General features: G+C 30.4%; 2 protein-coding genes across 2 annotated transcripts; both read left to right on the top strand.

The window, feature by feature from the left end:
• Positions 1-547: 547 nt before the first annotated feature.
• LOC130956021 (uncharacterized) lies at positions 548-4,928 on the top strand. Its single transcript, XM_057883046.1, has 10 exons — positions 548-798; positions 1,589-1,648; positions 1,874-1,975; positions 2,240-2,316; positions 2,528-2,651; positions 3,019-3,083; positions 3,430-3,499; positions 4,146-4,221; positions 4,303-4,384; positions 4,503-4,928. The coding sequence occupies exons 1-10, from the start codon at positions 750-752 to the stop codon at positions 4,635-4,637; spliced, it is 840 nt and encodes a 279-aa protein (XP_057739029.1). The 5' UTR covers positions 548-749; the 3' UTR covers positions 4,638-4,928.
• A 2,993-nt stretch (positions 4,929-7,921) lies between these two features.
• Positions 7,922-10,725, top strand: LOC130954366 (probable nucleoredoxin 3). The gene is made up of 4 exons (XM_057881108.1): positions 7,922-8,159; positions 8,810-8,930; positions 9,032-9,511; positions 9,742-10,725. Exons 2-4 carry the CDS (start codon positions 8,835-8,837, stop codon positions 10,327-10,329), a joined length of 1,164 nt encoding a protein of 387 aa, XP_057737091.1. The 5' UTR covers positions 7,922-8,159; positions 8,810-8,834; the 3' UTR covers positions 10,330-10,725.
• The last annotated feature ends 676 nt before the right edge of the window (positions 10,726-11,401 follow it).

The following is an 11,401-nucleotide window of genomic DNA, read 5'->3' on the forward strand; positions in this document are numbered from 1 at the left end:
TTTTTTTAGTTTATCGTTAATAAAACGTGGGACTAATTAGTGTATGTTAATTAAAGTATTAAACTCATAATTTTTGGCAATTTTTTTTTTTTATCCAAACGGTATCTTTCAACCCGACAGGTTAAGGACTAATCCGTCGCGGATCTGAGCTCTATTTAAGGGTCTGTCGCTAGCCAATGAGTTGCTGCATGCACAAGGCGGGGTTCGAACTCCCGACACTTGCTTAAGCGGACAAGTGAGCTGACGACTCGGTTTAATTTTTGGCAATTTACTGAGGGTTTTTTCAGTCGTTGTTATGGGCCTGGAAGAACCCAACCCACACCAAAGACAAGTGGAATTGTTGACTCTCTTGTGCAAAGAAGGAAATGGTATGATCATGTGGGGAATGCACAAGGGTTGGGCCCTCCTCCTTTTCGGAAAAACGACTGATGAAGCTTGCTCAGTCAGCTCAGTCAGCTCAGTCATGGTTTAGTTTTCATTGGGCTTCGGCCTAGAACTGGGCCTGACCCACCAAGAAATTCAGGGTCTCTGAAATATGCGCGCGCGCGCGCAAAGTCGAACCCGCTCTGTGTGTGTGACTGTGTTCATTGCAAAGCGCCAAAGTGTGTTCGGTTCGTTTCTGTTGCTTCAAACCCTAATGCAGATTGTTGTGTTTGTTGGTTCAGGATTCATTCGATTTCTCACTTGGTGAGTGAAGAAAAAGGGAAAAGTGAGTGAAATTTCAATCCATTTCTTTTTTGGTTAAATCTATGAGTTGGTGCGAAGGCGTTAAGGAACCCCGCGTTCTCGTTGCACCCGGTAAGTTACTTATATTCATAGTTTTCATTTCAAGTTGTGAAATGTGGAGCTTGTGAATTTCAAATGCAGTGTATATGTTGGTTTTGTTTGAGTTTATTATTATGAAATTTTGTAATTTGTGAATCATGGAAGTTGATAACAAGAATTTCATTTACTTCCGAGAAAAAAAAAGGATTAATATTCGACATATACTACATTATTCTCAAGAGGAAACATATGAATGGAAGAAGAATGCAGCTAGCTACGCAGCTCACCCAGTTGCCTGGCTATTTATTTACTTTTCCATTTAATGTTAATATTTTTATTTTTGTGAAGGCCATGACCTCTCTTTATGTTTTTAGTCGAAAACAATTATTAATATTGTATATTTTGTGGAAGTCTTAACATTTTCTGATACTCTTGATTATTCATATTCTATATATGTGTACCAATTATGAACTTTAGTTTTATGGAACCATTGGTCTTTGAATTGAAGAAATTGTAAATGACAGGTGAACCTGAACAATAGTATGCATATAAATAAGCATGACCCCATTGTCAACTGAAATTGGATAATATATGGAGATCTATACAGAAGGGTTGGGATGTTAGGGTAGACAAGGGCAAAGCACAATGAAGAGAATGAGTCCCCAACAGTAATTGATGAATTAAGATTACTAGCCTTAACATAAGTCTTGTAGTCATGTATTTTTCAGTGGTTTATGTATTTTTCTCAACAGTGTAGGCAAGTTACAATTTTGCAGAGCTGCTGTTGATTATTTAGTTATTTATATAAATGTTGGAAGTGCAGATCCTGGTAGCAGTGGAAATGGTTTGGCACGAACGATATTGCTTCGTAATCCCAAATCTGGTATGTCAAGAAATATCCTTTTTTTTGTCTTATGAATTTTGATGCTTGTGTTATCTATTTGCAAGTTGTTTGACATGTGATAGGATTTAATTCTCATTTTTCTATCTCGATTTCTTGACGATTTCATTAAATTTGATGGTCTTATGGTCTGACAAGAAGGTCATACTTATTTTTCATGTGATCTTTCTTGAGGATTTTGAATGTTTAGTTTCATTTGTTTGACAGGAAATGCAACACAGTATCTCTTTGTAAATGGGGTGCTTCAAGAACTTCAGTGGTTTAAGAACTTATATGGATCTTGGTTTCTGGGAGATTATATAACTGAAGGTATATGTTTGATTTTCTAAGATGCAAAGTGGGGCATTATTGTTGATATTACTTTAGATACATTGCTTTTTCTCAGTAATATCTTATCTGATTAAAGTAATAGTCCCATATAATTTCTTAGTCTGATTGAAACATCATTATTACTCCTTGTGTTAGTAGTCTCTATCTTTTGGTCTGTCACTCCTGAAGAAACTGTAATTAAATAATAGTTTCAGAGAAATTGTTTGCAAATTTTCTTATCTTTCTTATTTTTCACTCTGGTAGATGGTCGGTTGTATTTATCCACACCAATTGATCCTGTTTTCATCATGTTGCCTGTATTTGATGAAGCTAGAATGAAGGTAATTCTGTGCTTCTTTTTCTTCTTAATATGTTCTTGTTCATCTGAGTAAGATGAACTACAGTTGATGAACCAGATTGGACGTTAGTTGCCATCCTGGATCCACTAAACTTATACTTCTGAGGGTTGTGAGGGATTAGTTAGTTCTGGGGTATTTCTTCCCTAAAAGTTATTTCTTTCTCAATAGCACCGATTCTTCAAAATGCATGCAGAAAGGGGATGAGCCTGGAAAGTTCAGACAGTTAGATGAGATCTTGTTTATTGATCGGTTCCCTGATTATCAACAACTATTTTCGACTGTGGAGAACTGCATGCAAGTAGTTTGTGATGTCAAAGGTAGTTCGTTGCTTATACACCTTCTGTTAATTTAAAATTCTGCTCATTTGTCTTGTCATCTCATGGAGAAGTTTATTGTGCAAAAAATGATGAGTTTGTTGTTTATTTCTTTATACTGGTGATGACAATGTAGCATGGTGATCTCATTGTTAGTCATTCTCTTGTTTTTTAATTCTCAGAGTTAGTAGGATAAGTTTTCTTTGTAATGTTGCAATAAAACTGTCAATAAAGGTGACTATTTAATGGAATGCAACGTAAGATAGATGCTGGACTTATTCTACTGAGATCATGCTGTTGTAATAGTTATCGAAGTTAATTGTTATTCTGTTCATTAAATTTGTCCCCTTCCTCCCATTTGCATATGCAGAAGTTGGATCCTCAAAATTCTTTAGGCTTGACGACTCAAAGGTTCTACGTTGGCTGTGCTACAAGGTGTGTCTATATTTTCTTAATTATCAATTTAGTTCACATGACACTAAGAAATCTAGTTTACACAAATGTAGTTGAATATTGGATCCATCCTCTATATGATATGAAGGTGGTAGATTATTTAGCAAACGAGTGCCTAGCTACGTGAGGTTTATTATGTAAATATTACTCGTCTACAAGTATCCATCTAGAAAGGTGCCCAAAGTATACTTGGATGCCTTTATAGAGGGTCTGCAATCTATCTATTACTTTTCTCTTTATCTTAAGGTGTTTGTTTGGCTATCTTTGATTTTGTTGCTACTTGCTATTATTTGGTTTTATTGAGGTTTTATAGTTCTTTTTATGTTAGGTTTATCTGCTGAAGGAGACACTACTGAAATTGGACAAAAACTATGCTGTTCAAGGAGAGAAAGAGACATGTAAAGTGCCCATGACCATTCTGTCATCTAACTTCTGTGGAATTTTTTTCTGTTGAGGTCAAATTAGGAGCTAAATAATAGTTTGCATATGGAGATAAAAAAGACTGATAGATGTTGCCCTTGAAATGTGTGTTTGTGCGGTAGTGAGAGCACAAGCACATTGTATGGTCTCAGATTTAGGATTTTTCTGTACTTTGGTATATATTGCACAAAAATGATGAGGGTATATATGCAAATGGAAGCTGCTACCAGACACTTGAGCTTCTGTGGTCCAGTCTCTCCTGTCTAACAATTTTTATGCTCTCAACATTAAAAAGTTATGCAAATGCTCCTTAACATGGGTCCCAACCAATCAAATGGGTCTTGTATAGAGACGTGTGAGCATTCTGTAGTGCCATCCTTTGCAAGTTGTAGAACTGATGTTTCTATTTAGTGAAAAGCTGGCTGAAACCTTTTCCGGAGATATGTACATCATAATGCGTTGAAACAAATGATGTGTGATGTACATTTTTAAATTTGGGAAATATAAATACTAGAGTATAGTAGAATTCTTGACTTTGCTCCTATGCAAAAATCATACTTTTGGTCACCGGTTCTTTTCTTGGTTGATGAATTATTATTAACATTCTGAATTTTACTGATGTAGTGATGGATGCAGTCTCTATATTAGGAGAGTACTTGAAGGATGAGCCTTGGTTGAAGCTTTTGTGTAACCACCTTAAGTATGCCCTTCCAAAATGTCCTATTTTGAAGATTTTAATTTTGAATTTTCATCCCTTTTAAGCATAATTTTGGGTTTGCAGGTTAAATATACTTGAGGTCAATGGTAAAGCACATACAAGTGTTGATGGAACTAATAGCTCACATTTATGCAATGATATACAGGTATTTATCATTTTTTTTCCTTTTTAAGACCTTTTTCCTTTGATGAGCCCTAGCATATTTGCCTTGTTGGATGTTGATTTGTTTAGTGTTTAATAATTTCTTTTTTTCCCCATTCAAGGAACGAAGTGATGAAAAGAAGGCTTCAAATGCGATTGCAAAGAAGGGGGGTAGACAAGCTAAGAAAATAAAAATGGAGACAGAATCACATAACATCAAAGACATGTTTACTAGGGCTACCAGAAAGAAAAGCTGAATTATTCCAATTCCAATTCCAAGTGTGTCATTGTCATAATTTTCTAATGTATCGTATTCTATATCCCTCAATTACTGGATAAGCACTGAGTCAGATCCTAGTTTGTACCGTTAATGTCAGTATTTATTTCAAGATTTTACTATTTTTTCTTTTTATTTTGATACTACATTACTATTCTTTTTATAATCCTCACTCCTTTTGGGTTAAAATATCGGATTAGGATATAGGGAAAAATCATATAATACTACACTTTATATTTAATTAAATTATAATAAAAAATAATTAGTTAATTTCATGTCTGCTATGTAAATTTTTTGTCACGTTCTTATTAGTATCCACTTTATTTATTGTAGTAAACTTTTTGGGCCCTCGCCTAAGTAGAAATATATGTTTTTTAATTTATTTCAAACAAGAAATTTGATTTTAAAATTAAATTAATTTTAAGTTAATTGTATTACAATCGGACCTTTAGGGAAAGTTAAGAAAATAGTAATTTAAGCTTATTGATTAAAGTAAAGTGGACAACATGAATAACTATCAATCAAATAAAAATATACTACACTTTTAAATTATTTATATAAATTTTAATATTAAAATAATCATTCGTACACCTAGTAAAATGAATATTCGATATATCTATTATTCACATTATTTAGTGTTTTTATTGTCTACCTATATTTTTTTTTTTAATATTGTTAAAAGGGACAGAAATTTGGACCTTGGATGGATAGCCTCTGCCTCCCATTCTAATAGGAATAGGCCAGCATATCCTTTCTCCATATTAAAGCATATGCCCCATCTAGTGAACGTCACCCTCAGAAGTCAAAATAAGGAGAATTTAGTTCTCAAGGGAAGTCCATACTCCATATTGTTACTATCCGTATATTTTGGATTGTGTGCTGATGAATATTTTTGTACAAAGAGAACAATTACATTGACATGCTTCAAACAGGCCACAGGCGGACTGGTACGCACCGTCAAATAAAGTGCACTTCAAATGTTAGCACGTCCTCCTTTATAATGAATAAGTGGATTGACGAATTAGGGTAGTTTGGATAGATTGATAAGGTTTTTTTTTTTACCTTATAAAAAGGTATAGTATTAATATTTGATATAATTTTTAAAATTAAATTATAATTTTTTAAAAAATTATTTTAGTGTTTACGGAGAAGTTAAAAAAAAAATAACTTCTCTCAAATAAATTTTTTTTATCGTTTTTTCTTAAAATAAGTATTTTTGGAACTACAAATTCAAATACAAAATAATTTATTTATAATATACTTTTAATATAAGCATTTATTGTTTAAACTATTTTTTTAAAAGTAACTTAATTAAAATGTTTATCCAAACTGGGTCTTAGTTTATTTAACATTTTTTAAGTTAATTTAAATTAATATAAAATAATAATTAAAAAATTAATACAAATAAAAAATAATTAAATTATAATATAATTTTTTATTATTTTTAAATTTTTAATTCTAATAAAATTATTTAAAATAATATTCGTCAATAAAATTATTTTTATTTTAAAATATAAGTTAGATGATTTAAGTATATATATATAAATATAAATATAAAATAAAATAAATAACTGAAAAGAAAAAAAATAGAAAATAAAAAATATATTTAAAAATTATATAATTATTAATTTTTATAATACTAATTTGTTATATATATATAAGTTTGCTTTGCCTACCAAAATCCACGAATTTGTTTTTATTTGACAGATTTTAAATTCTACCACAACCCATTCTTTTTAATAAGTTTGACAAGTTCGACTCGTTTTGCCACTCTTATTTCTTGTAAAATATGACATAATGAACTCATTATGCGTGCCTTGTAATATGTTATACTGAGGTTTGAATCTTGGCGATAGCCAAATAGAATTAGAAATTGTCCAATCCATAAAAAAAACTTTATTTACTTATCTTTTTTAAATAAACTAGAGTAAAATTTACATGAGGTAAATTATTTATACTATATATTATAATAAATATTATATTATTTAGAGATTGATTAGATAATATATAAATTAATATTAAATTTAGTGTATTTTATATTAAAAATATTTTTTAAAAATATTTATTTAATAATTTGTATATAATTTCATATAATTATTCAACTAAAATGTAATATAAATTAAAATTTAGTTTATTATTTAAATCTATTTATTTTTAAAAAAAGACATAATTTTTTATATTAAAATTATACAAAGTTATCTCTTTATTTTTTGTTTTTATTTTTACATTTACTTTAATTACTATACTTTATCTTCTCATGCAGTATTTTTTAGTTTGTAAATAATTAAAAAAAATTAAATGAATAAGAATGAAAAACACAAAAATATAATATAAAATTATGAAATAATTTTATAATTATAATATATTTGAATATATCTAACAAGAAGACGTGTCAAAGTTAAACTTATTTAAAAGAATTTTTCACAATTGGTATGTGAGATTAAAAGATAAATAGTAGTAAGAGTCTTATGCAATATATATAAATAGACCAAATAGTATAATAATAAGAGTTTCAACATATGTAAGTTGTAAAATTTGAATTTTGTGATTGAATATTTTATAATAATTATTATGATATTTTTAATGTATGTTTATTACATCTAGTTACTATTTTATGTTTTAATTAAATAATAATTGATAAGAATATTGCTTTTAATTTTTAAAAAAAATTTACTAAAAGATGATTAATTGATTTTTATTTTTTGTGAAATTATTAAAATTTGTCACGTGATATCATTAATAAAAAAAAGATAGCTTAAATTTATTGTGGAAAAAAAATTGATATCAATTTTATGTGCTATAAATAGGAGAGTACTTTTTTTTTATAAAAAAGGATAAGTATTTGTTTTATTTTTGAGTATTTTGAATTAACAAAAAAAAATATTCTATTAATATTAATATTCTTTATACAGAAAAAATTTAATCACAAAATTAAAAGTAAATATAAACTTAATTGAAAATATTTAAAATATAAAAATTAATAAAATAATTAAACCTTAAAAATTTAATGGGCTTTATACTAGATAAGTGTTATGTATAGTAGTAAATGTATATTAATTTATCTTTTATAGTATATTAAAAATAGAATAAATTGGCAGTTATCCTATTTTAGTTCCTTTATTAGCAGTAGAGAAGTAAAGTAGTTAACTAGTTAAACAATTAATGAAAGAACACGAGATGATAAAAAAAAACACAACTAAAAGCATTTATTCTATTAATCTATTCTAATTTCCAGTTATTCTATTTTAGGTTTAGCTCCTATGTATGTAGTGCCAGTATTCCCCAAGTCAAAATCAAAGTGTTATTTAATTATAATTAAAATTAATTGTTAATTAACGTTAATTAAATTAAATGTGTCTGATTTTCCCACCGCTCTCCACCAATATCAATAAAATCTCTGCTTTTGAGAAGAAAACCCAAACCTTTATCCACTAACAAAATCTTTGGTGCTGTGCTCTTCTTCTTCTTCAGCTTCAGCTTCAGCTTCAGCTTCTGCTGCAAGGTAACAAGTAATAACACTTCGATTAATCTTCAAAAACATGCATGTATTTGATTCGGGGTTTATGCTCTTCATGAAGCTCTATGCATGTCTCTCAAGTTATAAAAAATGGTCCTTTTGATCAAAATTAGTACGAAATGTTTATGAGATATTTCTTGAATGCAATGATTTTGCTAACTTTCATATTCAGAATTTAGTTATTGATATTATAATATAAACAATTAGCTAAGTCATTCGTTGATCATAAAAATCACTGTATGATGTGATGGAAGAAGAATACGTGGTTCTTCAATTAGGAAAACCTATACGCAACCCTTTGTTATTAGTTTCAAAGACTGAAGCATCATCCTTCAGGGGAATATCCTGCATATTTGTTCTCAAATATTCTTGGAGTTTAATTGCTATGCATTTACTTGGTGTAGAAGAGTTTTACATTGTTATCTAATTTGACTTTTGAATTTGTCTGATTTTTGCTGATGCGGCAATATACGATTGGATATCCTATGTGAAAAATATTTTCAATTCTATATATATATATATAGCTAATCTATTCATTCTGAATACCCCCAAATCTTAATTGAAGGAGTGAAGTGCTTCAGACAAGTTTTGTGAAAATTTTTGAAGTGTCTGAACTGTTTGTATTCTATCTTCAGGTCTGTTTGCCCTTGCAGTGTATCTATGGCAGGGTTTCAAGCTGGATATATTGATGACTATGATATTTTGAAGATATTTGCTGCTGAAGGTGTTGAGTTCCTTGTATCAAGTGAAGGGAAGGTATATTAGTTTCTGCAGAGCCCTCTCTCTAACCAAGATTTGCATTGCTATGATCTTAGTCACTATAGCTAATACTTGCCATCTTTGAACAATGAGAGTAGGTACCCTTGTCGGAATGCGATGGGAAAATCATTTGCCTATTTTTCTCTGCAAATTGGTGCAGACCTTGCAGAGCATTCATTCCCCATCTGATTGAACTCTATGGTACACTGAGAAAGAGAGGCCTAAATTTGGAGATTATCTTCATCTCTTTTGATCATGATGAGGATGGTTTTAAGGAACATTTGAAGAGTATGCCATGGCTAGCTGTCCCGTTTGATGCAAAGTTGCATAGAAGATTCATCAACAGATACCAAGTTGATCGAATCCCATCATTCCGTCCATTATATCCTGATGGAACGATAGTCGAAGACGATTTAATTGTGACCATTGAGGATTATGGTGCTGATTCTTTTCCCTTCACAAGGAAGAGATATGAGGAATTGAAAGCCAAGGATAGAAAGAAACGCGAAGAAGCAAATTTGGAGGAATTATTAGCAGACGAGGGACGCGACTTTCTTATCACTGGAGATGATAGAAAGGTAGCCTAGTGACCTTGCCTGGAGTTTTTATTATGCATTATGTTATTCACATATGGCATAAGTACATTTATTGTGTTTACAATAAATTATATTAATCTTTAGATTAGTATTTTCTCTTTTAGATAAAAATTCTGTTATATGTCCATTATTATTACAATGTTTCTGAAATTTTGTTTAGTATTGTGTCCTTATTTGTGTTTCATAGCATAAGACTTGTCTTATGATTGCAGGTACCAATATCTCAACTAGTTGGTAAAACTATAGGCCTCTACTTTTGTGCCTATTGGTCTCCTCCATGCCGCGCATTCACCATCCAACTCATGGATTTATACAACAATCTCAAGGCTGCAAAAGGTGACTGCTGCGAGGTTGTTTTAATCTCAACGGATAGAGACCTGAAGGAGTTCAATGTCAACAGAAGTAATATGCCATGGCTCGCCATCCCATACGAGGACAAAACTAGGCATGACCTTTGTAGGATCTTTGACATAAAAGGAATTCCGGCTTTGGTCTTTGTCGGACCAGATGGCAAAGTGACTAGTACCAATGGGAAGTTTATGGTCTCCTCATATGGTGCAGAAGCGTTCCCCTTCACCGAATCACGGATAAGGGTTCTAGAAGCAGCTCTTAGAAAGGAAGGAGAGGCTTTGCCGCAACAGTTCGAGGATGTCAAGCATGAACATGTGCTGAAGTTGGATATGGCCAAAGCATATGTATGTGATTCCTGTAAAGAGAAAGGGAAATTCTGGGCATTCTCTTGTGATGTTTGTGACTATGATCTACACCCAAGTTGTGTAGAAAAGGTCAACAAAGACTAAAATTGGTGGAGAATGCAATCGAAGTAAGTTTGCAAACAGATATATGGATTGGTTACTTTTGTAGTGAAGGAGTTTCAGAAGTTGTTAAAACCTGTCATCAAAATTAAGGTAAATGAGGTGAATTCTCTTGTAAGGGGAAAGTTAATAGAATTATTCTCTTTTAGAAAGTTTAAGTGCACAGTGTTTGTTATAAGAAATGTGTGGTTTAATTTAAAACCATTATCTTGAATGTGGGTGCCTCTGAATAGTAGTAATTTGATAAAAACCTTAACCTTATACTGTTATACATATGAAGAAGAAAATTTTGGATATTTTGTAGGGAACATACATTTGTGTGGGTAAATAATTATTGTTCACATATATATTTATTTTTCTTTATGCTCAAGTTATCAGTTTATTTACTTTTCATTGCAAAGAGCTTATAATCTATGTACATTTGATGTAGAATTTTGTACTCTATTTTCCATCTTAACATGTGGCCTCACTTCTGTTGATATCAACATAAATAAGGTAAAAGAGGAGTAAATGCTCCCTCAAATTTCATGGCAAGTTAAATTGATCTCTAACCCATGCTGGTGTAGCGTATTAAATTCCATGTAGGATGGAACAAAATGATGCGTTTGTGATGGAACTTAACAATCCACATTTACAGGGATCACATGGTGTGAAGACAAAAAATGGTTTAAGTACTATACTACTAAGTGATGTATGTTAGATAATTTGGGTGACCAATTTAATTTGATGAAAATTTGAGGAAGTAATTTAACTTATGAAAATTTAGAGAGTTTAATTTTGATGCACTGATAATGTAAATTATTTTATACTATTGTTCAATCATGTCTGTTCTATAGATGATTATACAGGTTGTTCTATAGATGATTATACAGGTTGATCGTTAAAAATAGTTATTTTTGTTGTAAAATAACTAAATAAATAAATAAGAAAGAGGTAACAAATATAAAATATAAAATATAATTAAATAATTCTAGTAGTAATATCCACCACAATTACTATCTCAATATAAAAGAGATGATACATATATATATTAAATATATATTTTACTAATATATAT

Source organism: Arachis stenosperma, chromosome 10, assembly GCF_014773155.1.
Source record: "Arachis stenosperma cultivar V10309 chromosome 10, arast.V10309.gnm1.PFL2, whole genome shotgun sequence".
Lineage (NCBI taxonomy): Eukaryota > Viridiplantae > Streptophyta > Magnoliopsida > Fabales > Fabaceae > Arachis > Arachis stenosperma.